Source organism: Polistes dominula, unplaced genomic scaffold (assembly GCF_049000335.1).
Source record: "Polistes dominula isolate Pdom_NZ unplaced genomic scaffold, Pdom_raw_medaka scaffold_35, whole genome shotgun sequence".
Classification (NCBI taxonomy): Eukaryota; Metazoa; Arthropoda; class Insecta; order Hymenoptera; family Vespidae; genus Polistes; species Polistes dominula.
In genome coordinates, this window is record NW_028300968.1 from 2,963,634 (window position 1) to 2,984,307 (window position 20,674).

General features: G+C 31.8%; 2 protein-coding genes across 7 annotated transcripts; one reads left to right on the top strand and one right to left on the bottom strand.

The window, feature by feature from the left end:
• Nucleotides 1-726: 726 nt before the first annotated feature.
• Nucleotides 727-3,031, top strand: LOC107070048 (protein Loquacious). 6 transcript variants are annotated; one of them, XM_089173298.1, is made up of 5 exons: nucleotides 727-854; nucleotides 947-1,123; nucleotides 1,263-1,361; nucleotides 1,453-1,667; nucleotides 2,229-3,031. In XM_089173298.1, the coding sequence occupies exons 4-5, from the start codon at nucleotides 1,515-1,517 to the stop codon at nucleotides 2,868-2,870; spliced, it is 795 nt and encodes a 264-aa protein (XP_089029424.1). In that variant the 5' UTR covers nucleotides 727-854; nucleotides 947-1,123; nucleotides 1,263-1,361; nucleotides 1,453-1,514; the 3' UTR covers nucleotides 2,871-3,031. The 6 variants fall into 6 exon arrangements, with proteins under 6 accessions (XP_089029424.1, XP_089029425.1, XP_015183369.1 ...); XM_089173299.1 differs by having other exon boundaries at nucleotides 1,283-1,361; XM_015327883.2 differs by having other exon boundaries at nucleotides 1,263-1,667.
• Nucleotides 3,025-20,217, bottom strand: Dhc1 (dynein axonemal heavy chain 1). The gene is made up of 34 exons (XM_015327800.2): nucleotides 19,722-20,217; nucleotides 19,352-19,591; nucleotides 19,093-19,250; nucleotides 18,781-19,004; nucleotides 18,417-18,694; nucleotides 18,171-18,344; nucleotides 17,857-18,086; nucleotides 17,568-17,767; nucleotides 17,280-17,503; nucleotides 16,879-17,054; nucleotides 16,594-16,776; nucleotides 16,114-16,512; nucleotides 15,788-16,032; nucleotides 15,460-15,711; nucleotides 15,222-15,385; nucleotides 14,891-15,151; nucleotides 14,592-14,820; nucleotides 13,848-14,521; nucleotides 12,981-13,786; nucleotides 12,707-12,914; nucleotides 12,251-12,637; nucleotides 12,022-12,194; nucleotides 11,573-11,939; nucleotides 11,323-11,517; nucleotides 11,117-11,255; nucleotides 10,764-11,040; nucleotides 10,265-10,706; nucleotides 8,838-10,195; nucleotides 5,191-8,768; nucleotides 4,894-5,120; nucleotides 4,501-4,812; nucleotides 3,981-4,432; nucleotides 3,617-3,911; nucleotides 3,025-3,517 (listed from the first exon to the last, which is right to left on the bottom strand). Exons 1-34 carry the CDS (start codon nucleotides 19,809-19,811, stop codon nucleotides 3,131-3,133), a joined length of 14,004 nt encoding a protein of 4,667 aa, XP_015183286.2. The 5' UTR covers nucleotides 19,812-20,217; the 3' UTR covers nucleotides 3,025-3,130.
• Nucleotides 20,218-20,674: the final 457 nt, after the last annotated feature.

The window sequence follows — 20,674 nt, forward strand, 5'->3', positions numbered from 1 at the left end:
AATGTTAAATGCAGGGTAAGTAACAAGTTACTAGACTTCCAAAAGTTCCTAGACGATTTAAACTCGTAATTGATTTTCGATAAATCATCTCGTACGTGTTATTTTTTTTCGAAACTTTTTAGGATTGTAATTTTATAATTTAAAAAGAAATTAGTCTAATAAGTCTATACAAATAATAATTAGGATTTGAAATTATTTACAAACTATTAGGATCAATGGTTACTAGACGATTCCAAGTCACAATAATAGTTGCTATTTTGAACTATTTTATTTAAACATAAAATATTTCCTGTTTTGATAAATAAAATTATTTACATACTACAAAATATACGAGTGTTTAAATAAATCATGCAATTAACAGGTAAACTTCGAAAGGTATTAATTAATAAATCATAATAATCATAAAAATTTAATTTCATGATAAAATTAGATAATAAACGAAAAATTATCCATTTAAAAAATTACATTCTTTGATTTTTAAAAAATAATGTGGCAACAATGAAAGCAACAATGCAACTTGTTGATAATGTAACGGTTTTTTTTAAACGTAGTGTTGATATAATGTAGCCAAATTTAATTAAATTATTAATTAAACGAGTTTTCACTTAATTCTTAAAATGTTTCTATTAAAATACATACAAAAAATGTATATAATAGAAGAAATAATGTTTGAATATTGTCTTTTATATTGCCTTTGTTTTTACTACCTGGGTAGATAGAATTCTTTGAAAGTAGAGTTGGCGTTGGTAAAAAAGTTTAAAGGTTGGTACTAATTGATATATTAGAATGAACATTTTTAAAATTCTACTCTTAATTGGGGAAAAACAATTGAATTAATATATGTTATTCGAATGGTAACACAATAAATATTTATTTCTCTCTTACGTTAATTATGAAACATTGTAAAATACATTCTTTCATTTTACTCTTACTTTCTATTTCTTAGGATTCCTATCTATAAATCTTAACCATTTTATATTTTTATCTATATTAAAACTAAAAAATATATATGGTTAATAATTTTAATATTAAAAGTAACTTTGTAAAGAAAAAAAGACAAAAAATATAAGTACATCTAATTGGGCCACGTTAATATTTCCAAATTGTGTATATTTGTTGACAGGTAAGATAAAATTAAATATTTTATTTACATGTGTACTTAATTTTACTACGTGACAAATTAATTTTGTTCTATTTATTGAATTTGAAAATATTGGCTAATAATTTCTAAAAATAATTGATATTATCTCATTTAATATTAGAGCAGCTGTTTGTACTTTAGGCTTTAAAGGTTATGAAGGTTATAAAATAAACAAATCAATATGAATAAGACTCCAGTATCAATTCTTCAAGAAATGATGGTAAAGAGTAAAATGATACCAAATTATGATTTAATACACGATGGTGGAGGCACGCATGTAAATACTTTCACCTATCGTGTTTCATGCGAAGGACTTACTGCAACAGGCACAGGACGTAGTAAAAAAGATGCTAAACACGAGGCTGCCAAAGCTATGCTTGAAAAAATAGCAGCTCATAGAGCTTATCCTCAATTACCAGCATCACCAGCAGATTCTCCTGTAAAATCACCTATACGAACTGCCGTACCAGTTTCTCCAAGAATTCCACCAAATGAACCTTTTATGAATGCAATAGGTGCTTTGCAGGTATTTACTTTTATTTGTAATATTTTGATAGATATATATATTAACATACTATCGGCGGATCGTGTATTAATATGTTTTATGCAGAACGTAAGCCAAGTTTCAGTAAAACACTTACTAATGCTTGTTTTTTTTTCATTGTCACTAATTTTTGAGCAGGAATGATGTTTCTGGTTGTTCTTTTTTGTAAAGCCTGACCAGTGTTTAGTCTTAAATTTATTAATTTTTAAGAAAAACTAATAATTTTATGAAATGTGCTATTTTGACACTGCAAATTTCGTGCTTACAAAGTAGCATAAATTCAGTTGATTGATTTTGATAGCATTGAGTTTAAGTTTTCTACATCTTCGAAATACTATTTGATACCTATTTTCCAAATTTCATTGAAATCCTACTATTAGATGTGAAAATATAAAATGTTTTTTAAAAAGTGCACTGCTTTTATATTTCGCTCATTTTCGCCCCCTACACGCATGAGTCAAGCTCGCGACGTTCCCGCCGATAGTGTGTTAATTATCAAAATCTATATTATATAGTCAATATAAATTGTCTTATATTTTACAGTCACTGTGTGGAGATAATTCTTTGGAAGAACCAAAATATATTTCAATTAGTGATGAAGGTCCACCACATGCAAAAATCTTTACTTATCAATGTGTACTTTCAATGTTTAAAGAAGAAGGAGTTGCTACTACGAAGAAACAAGCGAAACATGAGGCAGCTAGAAAAATGTTGAATCGTATAAAAGATCTTGTGATTAATTATCCAGAATTTTCGAATGATGACCACGATGTGGTAAGCGAGAGCAATGCCATTGCTATATCACTTTATCCTCAGTTAACTAAAATTTCACAGAAAAAAGTTAATTTAGGTCTTAAAATTTCCCAATATCATATTGCATTAAAACAATTTGTTATGGCAATGAACAAAGAAATCGTAGAAGAATTAAAATCCATCAAACTTGACATGGATAAGAGTGAATTATCTGACGATATTTTAAAAAGACTACAGACAGTTTTAACGCCACTAGCCATAAATCATAGTATAACAACATTAGATTCTAAAGAGTCAGATATTGTTATAGTTTGCATAGGTTTAGATACTTCTCCATCTATTATACAATGTGGCACAGGTAAATCTGAAGAAGAAGCTATATTTAAAGCAATTCCTGATATTATTAATTCTCTTATATTACTTTTAGAATAGTAACTAGACAGATAAAGAATTGATTTTTATTAGCCAAAGGGTATTTGAAAGAGACAGTAAGAATACAAAGTAAATAATTAACGAATATATTGATCATTTTAAGTTAAAACTTAATAAATGGCTGTGCCGTAATTTTTAATAAAAGATTAATACATACACAATATTAATTTATTTTATTACCAATTTCTGTGTATTAACTTTTACAAAATTATAATTTTATTATGTATTCTTATCATGCAAACAATTTTGTTCATTTTGATTCATTTAATGTCACATAACAAAGCTACTCCGCGCAATGTCCAATGGCGAGGATTATGATCTGTTTGAAAATCAATAGAACCAACATATTTTTGATCTGTTCTCTGAGGCTTTCTGTATATAGGACATTCGTAAAGTTTTGGATCTTTCCCCGCTGTAGTATTAATCGCATATATATAAATAACGGGCATTTGTTCATATAAGACTTTGGGTTTACTTTCTATGAGTTTACCAGCCCTACGATCAAGAGATGCACCTTCTAAAAATAATCCGTGTACATAAACCCCTTCTTGAGGTTGTTCTTTAATATCTTCTTTATTAAATCGTGTTATAAGATTTTGTAATACCACTGAGTCTAGAGCCCAACCTTTGTGCGCTCTGGTGACTTCCTAGATTGCAATATATTTGTAAAAATATATAAGAGTTTTAATTATTTTTTTATATAGGATGTAATTATTATATGAATTATATTTTTATTAAATACATACTTGTCTCATGGCTGTTAAAAATCCTTGAGGATTAAAGAAACCTGTCATCCAAAATACCTTAGATCTCCCATGGATACACCAGTGTCTAAATTGATGATCTCTTTCTAAAAGTTCTGTATACCAAAATCCTAATGTAGCAGATTCCCAAGAAACCTTTAACCATTTTTCTGGTATACGGGCATCGTACATAGAATCTAATGATTTACGCAGTCCCTGACTCATAATGATTGTACCTTCTATAGCTAACTTTAGATTCGTTAATGTACTGTAAACTTCTTTGATGACTCTCGAAATTCTTAAAAGATATATTTACATATTATATATATTTGCACATTATTAAAGGGACATGTAAGGTAAAACTTACCTGTCTATTTCTTGTCTTAAGAAAATATTCATTGGTAATAATGCTCCCATTCTATTGAGAGCTTCTTTAACTTCAAAAGAATTGTATTGTTTTGGTAATTTGGATAACATATCATTTGCTAATTTGTAAACTATGGTCTCTCTAGTTTCACCACCTTGTGCACCACCTTCTTTTGGTTGGACACTGAGAATAGTATCCAAAATTCCCTTAGCTGTATTTATTTGATAAGTGATATCTGCATTTGGATGCAGTCCAAATACTTCTGGATTGTCAGTTGTTGGAAGACTATCGATGTAATCTACGTATGCTTGGAGATTTCGAGTTTGTGGTACTTTGTAGCCACGATAAAATTCGAATCCAGGTCGTAAAAGTACATCGCAGAACCATACGTGCGTGAATGTTGTTAATAAACGTTTGTCAAAATCATCTGTAACTCTACCACCGTATTGAACCTGTTTTTTTCAAAATTTTACAGTATTAAATAACATATTATAGATGAGATATTATCAATCTATTATACCTCTCCGAGCATGTAACAAACTGTTGGCCAGGATACACCTTTCTTAGGATCCATATCGTCAAGATGATTTTGAATAAATTGTACAGAGGCTGCAAAATCTGCTTGATTAAATTCGTAAGGTATATTCCAACCGAGCGGACCGAATTTTCTACGTTCTTGTACAACCGTATGCAAAAATGCTACCGCGTATAATAACGGTGGCCACTGAGATTGTGTACTATAATCTAATGTGTCTTGTGTTACATTTTGATAAGTTCTTTTTAAACTAGCTCTGATACCTTGGGGCGGTTCGTTAGTGAATTTAATTGCCATCTGAAAATTACATCTAAATAATATCCTGTATTTATAATCTAATATTGAAGTAACGAAATATTTGTTGTTTTTAGTATAAACCTGTAGCAAACCAATTGGAAATTGTGGATGCACTTCTGTTGTCATCCATAATCTGAAGGCTTCGTGAACGATATCTGTTTCAACGAGTGCATCCATTACTTCTGTGCAGAATGGTAAGGACAAATGAATGTTTTGTAGAAGAACCCAACCACCTATATTCATTGCATCAGTAATCATTCGGCGTGCATGAAACTCTTGTCCTTGACCCATAGAAACTGATTTTAATTCTAAATAAGAAATCTCGATTAATAGAAATCTATTTGAATTATATTACTTGATTAATGTAAATATTCTTACGAATAGATTTTTGTTTAGCTAGTGCAGTAATTTGTGGACTAGGATCCGAGCCAATAGATAATAAACAAATTAATGGTGTTCGAACTTCTGATTCCAACCAAGTTGCTTCCAAATCCAAGATTTTTGCTTCTCCATATTCTTTGCCTAAAGATTCGACGACGTAGTTTTTTGCTTGGGATAAAGTTCTATCAGGACTCCAAGATCTGATGAGTAATAATTTCCTAAATACATCTAAGTTTTTCTGATAATCACATGGCAATTCTTCTTCTTCAGGTCTTTCTTTTTCGTACCAAACACGCCATTCTTTCTCGTTAAATTCTATTTTCGTTAAAATATCTTCGAAGCTATTTAATTTGCTAATTTCGACCAAATTAAGCCACGTTATGTCGAGAATCCATTTGAATGGTTTTGGTGTCACCGCATTGAGATCCAATGATGCACCACCTTTTATGAACGCATTGAATTCCATATGAGAAATTTGACCACGATGACAATCGATTTTCATTGCTAACATTAACGTGAATAACGGTTTATGTCGTTCGTACAGACTTCTCAAAGTGAAAGCCCATACTTCGTATGTGAGATATTGTAATATCGTATTTATCCTTTCAACAGTGATAGAACTCTTGACTGATCTCGTTATAGAATTATCGAATAAAGTTAGAAATTGTTTTAAAGAATTTTGATACATCACATTGACGTTACTCATTTCTACGATTAAAAAATATAAAATAGATCCTCTGGATGCAACCGCACGAAATTCTTCACGAGCCAATGTGATTTTCTTTTCAGTCAGAGCCGATACTTTTAATTTTTCGTTAACCGATTCTGCTGTAGATTTAGTTTCTTGAAGTACTCCTATCAATTCTTCATCGTCCACCAAAGATCCTTCTGAAGATGTAAGCCTGTGCAATAAAGTACCTTCGAGTTCTTTCATAGAACGTTGATTCGTCATGACAGATTCAAACAGAGCTACTCTTTCAGCTTCTAAATCAGCTTTTTCCATGAGTATAACACGACCCAATAATTGATCTTCCAGACCCAACATTGTCACAGTAAAATCTATTATCGATGTTTTGGCTGATATTTCAGGACTATACGCAGGATTTGGTAATTTGGTTGTAATGTAAAGCATAAAACCAGGCATCACGTCGCATTCTTTGTCACCGACAATTACCTTTTCTATAGAACCGGATTTGATAAAGTTTTTTTCAAGCACGTTGTCGAGAACAGGATCAAGTTCTTCAGCAACGTCTTCGATCAATAAAGGTCTCCCTAACGATAAACTATCTTCCAGATGTGTACGAAAATATTTGTGATTTAAAGAAGTGATTTGCAATTCATTTGAACATTCTTTATTTTTAATCCACATTTTACCTTGATTTTGAGGATCCACCAATAAAGGATACGACGAAGATTTCGTAACGATTAATGCATTTTGCACGGATAATTCGTCGTTTGGTAAACCTTGAAGTGTCCATTCTGACATAGTTGCTGTGTCGACCAACATGTGAGTTATACTCAAATGTTTTGTAAATGGTATTACTTTTGTCGTTAAGATATCCATCCAAGCAGTTACCAAATTACTTCGATATTGTTGATTGTAAGGACCACAGTATGATAAGAATCCTGTTGCTAACAAAACATCACCAACTAAACGACCTAATTGCAATTTGAAATCTTTACTCTGTTCAGTCCATCGAACCTTTTCACCTCCTAATCCATTGATAAGTGTAGTAGCTGCTGTCATTTTTCTTAGGCATACATTTGCAGCATCGGTTAATCTTTGTTTCTCCGAAACAGCAGCATCGTATTGTTCTTTTACAGCTTGCAAAGCCATTTCTCTTTCCGACAATTCTCTCTCGGCATTTGCTAAATCCTCCATAGCTACTTTCAATCTTGCTTCTTGTAAAGCTAGATTAGCTTTTAGGGGTAATACTTCTTTGTTAACTGAATGGAAGAACGACATAGCTTTTGTCCAAGATAACAAACCTGCTACATCACCACAAACTCGTCTGGCTGTTTCCATATTGTAATCTTCCATTTTGAAATAGGGTTGCAATAATTCGACCATCTCGTTGTTAATTATATCTTTCGGATAATTTTGCAATTGCAAGAGAAACGTTGTACTAGCCATTAACTTCAAGGATTCCGCCCACGAAGGTTTCGGACATTGTGTTGAAGGATCTGGTACAACTGAACCTATTTTACGTTGAAACAAAATCAATACGCAATCCATTATTCTCATTATAAGATGAGGTGGTCTTCCTAGTTTTCGAACGGTCGCTATATGAGCAGGTTTGATGGTATTCAAAGCAGCTTCCGCTTCCTCTAAAGCAGGTTTCGCAGCTTCCAGTTTTTCCTCTGCCAATGCTTTTTCTTCGGCAATGCATGCAACTAACTGTTCCGCTTTTTCTTTTACTTTTTGTACCTGATTTTTAAAAGCTTCCGCTTGCGTAGCTCTTTCCGTAACTTCTAACAAAACCGTTTCCGCTTTTTCCGACGCTTGAACCAATTCCCTTTCCATTAAAGCTAAATCCTTCTTTAAAATTTCGACAGATATAGAAGCTTCCTCGAGTTTAGCCAATCCGGTGTCCATTCTTTTAGCACCCTCTCCTAACTCGTGTTGTTTGTTTCGATAAATGTTTTTATAACCACCGATAAAATTCAGATAAGATTTCGGTGTTACGTGAGTTGCACGACGAAATCGTTGAAAATAATCCATCGAAGTTTTAGCTACGATATCTTGAATAGAACCAAGAGCATTGACGAGCTCGTTTTTAACTTCTGTCGTACAAGCGATTTCAAAATCATGAAGAAAATGTTTAGCTACTAAAACTAGTGCATTTTTAGGCCACGGTTGAAACCAATCGATCGTGCAACCTGATATCAATGCTGGAAAACGTTGAGCACGGTTTCGAAATTTTTCTCCTACAGGTGAGAAACAAAAGACAACGTGTAAATTTTGACAAGTCCTTTGCAAAAAGAAATCCATCACTAGCTCGTTGTTGATGGTTTTCTTAGGATTTTCACGTTTCAATATTGGTGTCAATTCTGAAATGATCTCTGCTTGTTCGTCGCGAGTAAATAAATTGCTGATTACACCGGAACTCAAAATGTTGTTCAGATATTCTAAGAATCCTTCCTCCTTGATATCCAGATCGGTGAAAATAAAGGTAGTACCTTTTCCCTGAGCTCCACAAGATCGATAAAGGAATCTCAAATCTTCCAGAAAGTTTGCCACATTGTAGGATCTTGTTAATGTTATTTGAAATGTTTTGTATCCAGCGATGAAAGATGATAATTTAGTAAGACTTTGTTTACCCGATCCACCTACTCCTACTAACATGACATTTCCTTTCGGATGTCTTATCACTCGAGAAATTTTGACTAGATGTAACATAGCATCAGGAAAAAATACGAGGTCCATTCCAGCACCTCTTTGCATTTCATTAAATTGTGCTAGAAACATTTCCAACCTGTCTCGTAATACTTGTTCATCATAAACAGGTTCATAAACTTTTGGTAATTCAACATCGGCATCCTCGTTTTCCTCACCGGTTGGTTCAGGAGCATCCCTGTAATAAAAAGAAAAACAATGTTTGATAAAAATTAATTGAATGATCTTTTGTAATTAAAGTAATTACCTCATAAAATCAACGAAAGCTGGATTTGGTTTAGTCATTTCGACGTAATCATCTCCTAAAATATCTTTAACAACCTGAACAACCTCTTCCTCGAACCAATTCTTATCCGATTGCATTGTAAATCTGTCGCTAAAAACTCGCATGCATTCGTGTTTCCAAAGTGACATTAATACACTTTCCTTATCTATTACAGTGGACAAAGTGCCGACCATTCCCTGCCAGATTCGTGATAAATCTCGAAGACTGAAAACGTAATGAAATTTAGCAGGAGTTGGTAATAATTTTGTTCTCGTTCTTTCCCATAGGATTCGAGTTAATGGAACCATTTTTTTAATCAGATTTCTGACTTCACTAGAGAAACCTCTTTTAGCATTGTAATGTCCTTCACCGAGTACACTGAAAATACGATCGATCGATTCGTTGTTGGGTAATGTACAATTGAATATTGAAAATTGTCGTTTCAATCTCGAAGGAATGTCATTTCTTCCTCCACCAGGATGACACATTGCAGCAACGAATGTAACGTCAACAATTGTGGTAAAATCGCCAGGTTTTTCTAGGGAATAAAAACCTTTCATATCCATGGTTTGTCGTACAATTTCGTTGGTAACTTGATCACCCCATTCGTTTATTTGAGGTAAATTTATGTCATCTACGAAGATCAACATCTTTTTACCACCTGGTGGTCCAAATGTATTTCCCATACGTTTCTCCACATAACTTTCTATGGTTTTTTGAAATTGGCATGGACTAGTCGCTGAACTAAAATTAAAGGATCGATTCAAGGTTGTATCTGGGTTCGCTTTTTTCATATACGACTTCATCATAACAGTTTTAGCAGATCCTTGTTCACCAATTAATAAAACAGCTTTATCTTGTCGACCTATCAAATCGATCAGATACTGAATCCGTACATTATCAGGTATTGGTACGAGTACATTACTGTAATCAGGTGTTGAATACTCGGGGTATACATAATTCGTTACCATACTTGTCCAAGTATCCCACTTTCCTTTTTCAGTGACGAAAAAATCAAAGACCTTTGCATCAGGATCATTCTCTGATTTTGGAAGATCCCAAGTTTGAAAGTTTTCTTTCAAAAATACGTCGTATTTTATTCTATCAGTTGTTTCCAAAAGTGCACCCATACCCCAGATCAAAGCAAAAATGTAAAGACGTTTTAAATGTTCCGCAGTTATTGGTTGAGATTTATCTCTCTCGTTATCATCATCTTCATCATCTTCTGTAGATATTTCTGGTGGTATTAATCCTTCCAGAATAGAAAGCATTTGTTGAACGATATTACATTGTAAAACATTGATAGCTAATAGAAGCGTTTGAGTTGACCAGGAATATACCTGTAAATAAAATCATAATTTGTACACAATTGTATAACAATTCGTTTATAAAAAAAGAAAAAATAATACCTGAACAAAAGAATCGGTAAAACATTGTTCTAAAGTTTCTCGTTCGAGTGTTGATCGACGTTTGAGCCATGCTGTAACTACCGGCTTCCAATCTAATCCTGACGAACTCATGTAAACCATACCATTACGAGAAACAGTTGCAGGACTAGCATTGTCAATGTCCTGCGGTTCGAAAATAATTTTACAAGTAGGTGCCATTGGTAAACGATCGCCATTGGCAAGTGTCAATGTTTTGTTATCGTCTAATACGGAATTTAAATTTTCAATCCATATGCTGTCAACTGGTCCATCAAGGACCATCCATACGTGGTCACCTTTTTTCAATTTCAATGTTTTACGCCAAAGTGCAGAAAATATTCCATCTGTCCAATCATTGGTAGCCACATCCAAACGACCAAACATTTGTGCTGCTGTTATACTCTTTGGGTTCATCCTCATTTCTCTGAGGAACGTAATATTTGTATAATTTATTTATTTAAATATTATTTTAATGAATTACCTGTGATAATCACCGGATTGGGTCAATGCTTTCATCAGAATTTGTATACAAGTTGTCTTTCCAGCACCGGTTGGTCCAAGAGTCATAATCCCATGTCGTACTCTTTGAGTCTCATAAAGTTGAATTAATTTTAATACCCACGGTGGATGATAAATCAAAGAAGCTTCTTCTACCTGTTGATTAATTGCTGTCTCTAATTCTGGATACGAAGTTTTTTCCAATGCTTGATTAGGAAAAAGATCTGCTACCAATGATATAAACAGTGGCTCGTCTTCGTCTGCAAATTAATTTATCATTAATTATTTCTATAGAAGTGGTTTTGTATTGAAAATTCAATGATTAATTATGCAAACCTATGAGTTTTGAAAGATTCATGTCCCTGAGAACACGCATGACGATGGTACTTTCCGAATCTTTAGAATTCACCCTCTTTGCTGCACCCAATGTTCTAAGCACTGACAAGATATTTCTTAAACCAAAATCGTAATGAACCTTTAGGGAAGAAAAAAAAGTATAATTTTAATTTAAGAATCAGAAGAAAATGTTGATAAACATTTACCTGTTTGGTAAGTTGTTCCTCGCAGAGTTTATAAAGCGTATAAAATTTACGAGCAAGGGTAATATTTTCTAAGAATCCACAGCTGGCTAATTTTACTCGTATAATAATCTGCCTGTCTGGTACCATCATTGCTACAGTACGAAATTGTATTTTTAAATTTTCCGGAAGTTCTTTTCTACCAGCATATCCAGGATTCTAAAAGTAAAAACATGTTTAGTATAAAATCACGAATAATTTTGTATCACGTTACCATTGTAATAAATATTCCAAGTTCTGGACACATGTCAATTTGATCACCATCGGTGAATATAAATTGTTTTTTCTTTTCTTTCTTAGCAGCTAATACAACAGCAACTTGTTGAGCAGCTACAGATAAAACTGGTAATTCGATTCTATTAAATTCATCGAAACAACCCCAGGATCCACTTTGTGCCAATCCTTTGTAAATTCTTCCAAGTCCTCTATAATCCATTTGATCAGAACAATTGAACACTACGACGTATTTTGCCAATGTTTTTCCCATGTCTTTGACAGTTTCAGTTTTACCAGTTCCCGCAGGTCCACAAGGTGAACCTCCCATTGACATAGACAATGCTTGTGCTAATGTAATGTAACATCTATAATATTAAAACCAATCAAAAATATTTGATATTATATCAATTTAAAAAATTATACATGAATTTAATTAACAAATAGAACCTGTCAGTTAATGGTGTTATTACCAATCTTTCAGTACACCCTAAATATTCATTTTGATATACAAATTGTACATCCGTTATTGATATCATAGTTTTATCCATATCTTCTTTAAAATAAAATCTGCATTGTTTCAACCATTCAAAATCGTGTACGGAACGTACATTAATGCGACACTGCAATGATATTGTTGCAAATAAATTATGTTTATTATTAACATGATTATACTGACCAGTATATCAAATATATCACGCTGATGTACATGTATAGTGATCAATGTTTCAAATTTGGTTCGATCAATCTTTGATAAATCTCGAGTTGTCTGATCGATTAATGTGTTTAATAAATCTAAAAATCTATTATTTGTTTCGCTCATGATCCTTTTATCTGCACGTGCTTGTGCCAAAGCTAATTCAGCATCTCTTGTCCAAATCATTTGAATTCCTAATATTCCTACTTGTGCTGGCATTTTGTTAAGAAAATTTAATAAATCAAAACTTATGTCATTCATCATCGAGTATCCTTGTCGAATGATCGAATGCAAAGATTGTTGAGACGTTTGTAAAAGTTGCATCAACCATGTTTCTACAGAACCTTCAGCTTGCACAGCTTTTTCTAACTGTAAAGTTAAATTTGTTAATATTGTCAAAGTATATATTTAATTGGATAAATAATGATGGATACTCGCAGTTATAGTTTCACCTTCCGAGGAAATAATTGCTGTCATTTTATTGTATTCAATGTCGTGAAATTTAACATATTTGGTATTATCAAAAATTGATAATAAATGATTTTGTATAGTGTGGGAATCCGATGCTTGACCGAGTATCTCCAAAAGTGCTGGATCAGAAACGAAAAAGAATCTTGGAAACATCATACGTTTTTTTTCCAAGTATCTAAAATATAAAAATAATTAGTCGTAGATTGATATTAACAAAATTATAATAATATATAATATTTACCCGCTAAGAGATTTCTGACAAAGTTCCAATTGTTCTTGCAAATGTGGTAAAAGTTGTTTCAACAGATCATCCCCAACGCAACATGGTACAACGCCAGGTGTTTCGTGAGCCCTTTGCATAATTTTTTGCCAACTCTTATCGATTTTACTGAACCTTTTAGCTTCTTTGGGTAATTGTTTAGCAATATCACCACCCACAAATACAGCTTCGAGATAAACCCACATATTTTGAACGAGTAACCATCTTTCAAGTATTTCATTCGTATTAGAAAGATCTGCAAGCCATTGTTGTATCTGCTTGCGGAATGGTGCGTTGTATCTGTTCGACATCAATGAACCTAAAATCATTAAACTATCTTCCAATTGTCCAATAGTTTCAGCAGTGGTGTCACCACGTAGCAATAATTCTCCTCGATTATTAAATGTCATGAATGTTAATTCGTGTGAGGACCATTCATTAACGACTGTTCTTAATTTTGCTTCGATATCTTTTTCTTTCATTGCACTGATACAAATATCCTCGATATCTTCCTTGTATTTTAACAAAGGTGCTTCGAGAATATTTTTCAAACAAAAATTTTCATTCTCAAGATCAAAATTGTAACTAGTAACTTCAACGATTCTTTGCCAATGACGTGGTTTCATAGCTTTGTTAGCCATTAATTCCAATAACGGGCACATATCGTTGAAATCATCTATTGTTTTCTTCAATGCAAAGAATGCTGGCCATTCTTTCAAACCTTTTGGTAATTTACGACATCGATTTTGAAATTCCATTAATTCGTTGTTAATATCTTCGATATTTACCTGTTAAATGAAAGAACACATGATTTAAATGAAAGATAAACAATTAATTGATCATTCTTACCTCACCCCAAGGAATATCGTAATAACTGCTGACACGATCTATCACATCGTTATACAATTTGTACAATTTTTGTAACAAATTTAATTCTTTACGAATTTGAGTAAGTTCAGGATAATCCGTAATTGGTAATCCAAACAATTCTTCACCACTTTGATATGTTTGTAGCTTTCTCCACATACCATCAAACCTATTTTGAAATAAAATTTGTCTGTCGGAAGCGTCACGAGGACTTAAACCAGGTTGCATAGGTCCCGATGATTTGTATTCTTCACAATACATTTCGTTATCTATACGGAACTTTTCAAGATTATTTCTCAAATCATTTTCAAACTGTGGTTGAAGATTTAATAATAAAACATGACTTTCTTGTGCACGTGCTAATAATTGTTGCCATGTGTAACGAAGATTGTCAACTTGTTCTAAACATTCAGGATCAACTGGAACCTCGTATCTCGTGACTATGTTAAAAGCTTCTTCGATAGGATCAATTTTAAGTTCCATGTCTACTTCTTGTTCACGAATTTTTTTCAAGGTATCCATTATCAGACGTACGTCGTCCAAATCACGGATTTGTCGATCCAATTTACGTTCCATTTCGTTGATAACAGCATAAACGTATTCCATTTCTCTTCTGTACTTCTTTTTCATGGCTTGGCCAATTTTGTGAGTTGAACCTGCGATGCATTTGGAATTATTAAACTGTAATACAATTATTTTGTCGAAGATTAAAAAAATAAAACTTACTCTTTATTTCAGTGTAAAGCCCATATTTCAATCTTTCCGTAGAAACAGCTATCGATGTTCCAATAAAAACCATGTCAGGTTCTGTTATTAAAAAATCTTCTAACTCACCATGTTTTCTTAAAGTACTTTCAAATTCTGATAAAGAAACTTGCAAAAGTTCTCTCATACTTCGTTCGTTTTTCCATAAAAATTTATATGGTTCCCATCGTTCGAAAAAATTTGACAAATCCTAGAAAAAAAAAAAATAAATTTGTATAAAAATGTTTTCTGAATTTTTTAAATATTGATCAAACGATTACTTGTTTGAGTTCTTGAGTACAATTGTTCAACATTGATAATATTTTAACGATATCTTTATTTTCCATGACCATTGCATAAAAATTTCTTTCTTGAACGACAAATATAGGTTTTTCTTCGGAAATCATTTTATACAGTCTGCGTCTTCTAGTTTTTAAATCTTCAGATTGTTCTTCTTTTTTCTTCTTGACGTCTACTTGAACACGCATTATTACATCAGCTAAATTCCTTTTAATATCCCATTGCAAATCTTTCCATGAATTCTATATGATTATACATTTAATTAAAAATAAACAATTATTAATAATAACATTCCTGTATATATATTTGTACCTTAGTACTTTTAACATTCCATTGCGAAACACCTTTCGTAACGCTGGTAATTATTTTCCCAGCAGAACACAAAGTTTCTTGTACGTCGTTCAAAGTTGGTTTCACCGTCACCGTTGGAATCATCAAAGTTGCGTGTAATAGAAACACAGGATTTGGTAGACATTCTATAAACATGAATGATACAAAATTATTTTATTATTATGTTACGTTTTATTAATTTTATTGAAAAATTATTTACCAGGATCTATGTTACGAACGAAACGTTTTCTAATTGCATCCAAAGAAGCTTTTGTAACTTTGATCAAAACATCAACAACTTTTCTTGAATAATATCTTCTCATCTCTGACATAGCATTTCCAACCATTTCTTGCATTCCTTTAGGTAAACTATCACCAATCTTTAATAATTCATGAGGATTATCAAAATATGCCCAAACGATTGACCAATCGTGTTGCTGAACACCTTGTTCCGTATCCTTTTCTATTTTTTCTTTAAATATACAAAATATTATTGTTACATTTATTTGACACGATGTATTAAAAAAATGAATGAAAAATCCCCAAACCTTCTAGCAAATCGAATTGATCAAAATCAGCGAGTTGTTTGAAATCAGCAGCTGCATTTTTAACCAAACCCAAAACTTCTTCTACAGCTTCTTCAACCATCATACTTTTGCGATACAAATCAACTGCTCCAGTTTTGCAAACTTCTTCAGTTTTTTCGATAAATTCTTCTATCGTCCATGGATCGTTGGAATTTGGTAAGGAATGTAAAGTAATTTTTTGCATGCTTTCCAAAACGTGTAGAATTCTACAAAACAAAATAGGAGTTTATGAAGTCTCTAACAGAAAAAAAAAACAAAGAATACAATTATTTTATTTTATTTTATACCTGTTGGAATAAACGTCGTGGATTCTGGTTACGAGTATATCAAAAATCTTGATTTGTTCTCTCGTATTTTGACAAAATTCGTTCCAATTTGGTTGAGTCCAAGTTAAATAAGTCAAAGCAGGTTCGAATAACGATGCAACGTGAACCAAATGTGGCAACAAAAGTGGCCTAACTTCTAATTTAACGCGTCTAGCTGTTGTTACAAATTCCTCGATCACCAATTGAAGAGAATTCGCTAGCATTGTGAAATGATCACGTTTAGACAATATTGCCAATGCTACGATTGGAACATCAAAGTTTAATTTTGCTAAACAATCAGCTTCACGAAATAACAGAACGATTCGACTTTCCAAATTGACTTTGATTTTTCCTGTCTTCTGATCGGTTGTTAAGAGTGGTCTGTTCTTCAAAAAAAAAAAAAAAAACAGAAGAAAAAAATTAAATCACGACTTGTGCGTCCTAGAAATAAAAAAATATTACCGTTGTAAACAATCTTCGATGATCCATGAATTTTGATGAGTCCAAATTTCAGTAATGTCTGATCGATATTGGCCTAAAACAACCAATGCTTGAGCATAACGTTTTTCTAAATCACCAGCTAACGGCAACGTTTTTAAAACTGGGTGACTCGTAACAGAAGTAGTTAATTCGTTTAAATGTACTCTGAAAATGTGTAGGAGATTTATGTAGCGAGAGATTAGTAATCTGATAAACGTCATTAGCAATTTAAACTTTGTTCGATAAGTATTTTGTTGATTGGCTTACATTAACGAGTTCGCCCAAGTTAATCTTCCAGCTATAGGTGGCATGTGTCTTGGCAACGGTGGATCGTTTCGTTGTTTTTTAAAAAGTTTTACAATCCTTTCAATTTCTCTATCACAATATTTGATCACTATGTTATACTTTTCTTCGAGTTTGGTCAATGGAATTTTTTCGCTCACCTTTGTATTTAAAATAGAAGTCATTTTGTTAATGATAAATAAATTAGCAAGTTTGTTTAACCCTTTCGTTACGACTTACTTTAACGAGAGTATCGTTTTATGGTATAGGAATCCCTTTATGAGGAATTGTTTGTAACGAAAGGATTAATAATATTTATAAATAATTAATATAATATAATTAATATAATTAATATAATTAAAATAATTAATACTTAATTTTATTACCTTTTCGAATCGTGTTAGGAAACGTATACCTTGTGGTGTTTCCCATACATCTGCATAATTATTTTCTATGATATCACCAATGTTTTTTTTTAAGTTATCCGTTTTTATCATAAACATATCATAATCTGTATCGAATTCCAAATTTCTTGGGTCTAAATAATCGTAAGATTTGTTGGTAGCTATTTTCTTTGCTTCTTCGAAAACTTTCGTGGTATCTTCCAAAGCTAAAAACAAAACAAACGTATTATCTTACCATTGATATTTTATTTCATTCAAATATAAACTTACATTCTCCTAACAATAATCCTTCCATTCGTCTCTCGAATAAATTTTGATAATCTTCGATGAGATCGAACATCGTTACGATTTTTCTGATCCTAGCACAAAACGAATCGAATCTTCCAAAAACGTGGGTTTCGGAAAATGAAAATTCTTGTTCTGTTACAGCTGGTGAACATCGTACTAATCTGTACGTTTCTCTGTACGACCTTTTATATAAACGAATAATATATATTCTAAATAAAGAATTACAATTTTATCGATACAAATATTTACAAATAAAAATTTGATCGATTACTTGTTCAATTTCAAACAATGTTTTAATCTTGATCTAACTGCCAATCTGTCCTGACCCCAAATAGTTTCTCTTCCTCTTTTGGTAACATAATCACGACAAGCTACTATCATTTGATTTGTAATTTTGATCATTAGTGAACTAGTACGTTCCGAAGTGTTATAAAATTTTGATACACTGTAGATTAATCTTACTGTTTGTAGTAAAGATATTAAAGAATCTTTCATTTTTATCTATAAACATTTTTAATGAATTTTTGTTTCTAATTTTAAGAACGTATCAATCATAAAATTTTAAATTAATAAATTATATCTTACAGGATCATCTAGGTATAAACAATGACAACATTTTTCTAATGCTTGAATAAACTTTGCATTATCTTTTGCTTCATTGTAACAATAAGTTACTTCATCTTCTGTGTCTACCCAACTTTTGATGTAATTCGAACGTACAACTTGCAAACAAAGAAGTGACATTCGTATTTCGTGATCCTAAAAATCAAATAAGTTAATATAATAATATTAAATATTAAAAATAAAAAAGAGTAATATCAAAGTGTAAACCTGTAATCGACAAACAAGTTGACTGAACTGTGCACCTCTTCGTTTCCAATATTCCAATTCTTGTTGTGGCCCAGAATGATCATTTTCTCTTTTAACTTGTTTACTTTCTGCTATAAAATCTTTCAATCTTTTAATCCACACTTTGACTCTTTCCTCAACTTTGATTACATTATTTGTATCGGACATAAAAACTTTGGCTTCTTCAAAATTGTGGACGTTTGTCATGAAATTTTCACCATCGTTGAATATGTTACCTTCCAAAGCTATATCCTCGCATACTATAATCAATTGCAATCAATTTAAATTTGTAACAAAAAATTACAATGAATATATTTTAAAATAAAATAAAATAAAATATTGTAACCTTTCAATGCACTGCAAAATGATCTGAGACCAGGTAATAGAAGACTTTTGATCATCGGACAATCATCTTCTCCTTCACCAACTGAATGTGCCAATGCCTCCATAAAAACATTTTCTACGACACGTTGAATCGATGGTATGATACCAATTTTCATGGTATCTATTATACCAGTGTATAAATCTTTTTGAAAACCTTCTTCTGGTAATTGTTTTGATAGATTAATTCTAATAACAATTAAATGAACAAAAATTCAGTACATATATAATATTGTATAATAAAAAAAAAAACAAACAAACAGTTAATATATAATACCGAAACATATAAATGCAAACTCCTGTGCAAGGCACCTGCCAACCATCTGTTAAAAAAAGTTTCTTTTTCGTAGCTTCTTTTGTCTCCTTTTGCAATTCTTTGGCTTTCGATGTCGATGTATTTGGTGCTAGTCGTGTACCTGTAGGCTTAGTTTGAACCTGTTAAAAAAATATTTATTTTTATTAAATTAGAAAAAATAAAATAAAAACCATTAAAGAACATTATCAGTTGATTGGTTTAAAATAAAATAAAAAAGAACCGTGTCAAGTGGACGAGGTGGTTCAACTTCGACGACTTCTTGATAAAACCATACTAAAGTAGATCTCATATGTGGTAAAAATAATTCATTGATTTCGTCCAACATGTCGCCTTCGAAAACATGATCCATTACTTCGTGACGAGCCAATTGGGTTGCATCCATCAAAAGTTGAAATGCAAATTCCAAACGTGGATCCATTTCTCCTCTTCTTGCTTTCCTTTCGCATTCTTCTTTTCGTTTCTGAAACAAACAAAAATAATAATAATATTAGAAACATAATAATCAGAATAAATGCATAATACTTTTATCAATTTTTTACAATAATTATCAAGAAAAAAATTATTTGCGTTTGAAATTGAATTAATTCGACCTGAAGAACATCACCGGATGATTCATCTTCACTTTCATCGTCAGAATTATATGATCCTTCTTGGATCAAACCAGGTCCTTGAACGAACATCTTTTATGAACAGGTGATCCTACTCCTCGAGTATTACAGCTAAGAATGGTTTAGCTATTGTGACGACTATACTAGGAAAGTTTTGGGTATAGGCGTGGGTTCGAAGGTACGGGTGGGTTTAGTAGGAGCAGTGCCATTATTTCGTGTCTGGCACCACCCTTCTTTCACTTAGGTGGAAGGTATCCTTCGTGTTTTCTATGTGGCAATTTCCTCACGATTCTACTTTTATCAGTCGATAGAAACAAACAAAGGTTTCTTTACTTCAATTCTATTTTTTCTAATTTACAAAAATAGGTGAGTTCAAATATTTTATTTCTCATTAAATAAATCATTGTATATTCCTAATTATAATTTTTATAAATTAATATGTTTATGAGTGAAACAGAAAATAAAATAATATCGTGTTTTTTCATTTTTCATTTTATATAAAATATTAAACGTATAATTATTTGTTTGATTTTGTATCAATTGTATAATTTCAAATCATATAATTCATGTTTAATATAATTATTTTTATTTACTTTCATATCTTTTGAATATATAATCACAAAAAAGAAATGAATGATTTATTATTTATCGAAGATCATGCATATAAAATCTGTTGCAATATTAACGTTACGTGTGTCACGATAAATAAATAAATTTAACTGTTGATGTTTATTTCGATGCCTTTTAGTATACATAAACCGTACAAATGTTAAAATGCATGATTTTAATCAAAAGCAAATGCATTATATTAAATCGAGGTAATACACGATAAGCATAACTCGAATTAAAGAGAGTTATCTCTTTCCAAAATCGAATAATACACCCACGCCACATGTTATATGTACTTGGAACACGTAATATTCTACAGTATTTTC

Bases quoted from the DNA above. Each gene is read 5' to 3' on its own strand.
- LOC107070048 (XM_015327883.2), top strand. From the start codon at position 1,323: ATGAATAAGACTCCAGTATCAATTCTTCAAGAAATGATGGTAAAGAGT. The intron at 1,668-2,228 runs GTATTTACTTTT...TATATTTTACAG, and splicing joins ATGCAATAGGTGCTTTGCAG to TCACTGTGTGGAGATAATTC.
- Dhc1 (XM_015327800.2), bottom strand. From the start codon at position 19,811: ATGTTCGTTCAAGGACCTGGTTTGATCCAAGAAGGATCATATAATTCT. The intron at 19,592-19,721 runs GTCGAATTAATT...TGTTTGTTTCAG, and splicing joins CATCCGGTGATGTTCTTCAG to AAACGAAAAGAAGAATGCGA. The intron at 11,518-11,572 runs GTAACGTGATAC...TTTTACTTTTAG, and splicing joins TTGGAATATTTATTACAATG to AATCCTGGATATGCTGGTAG.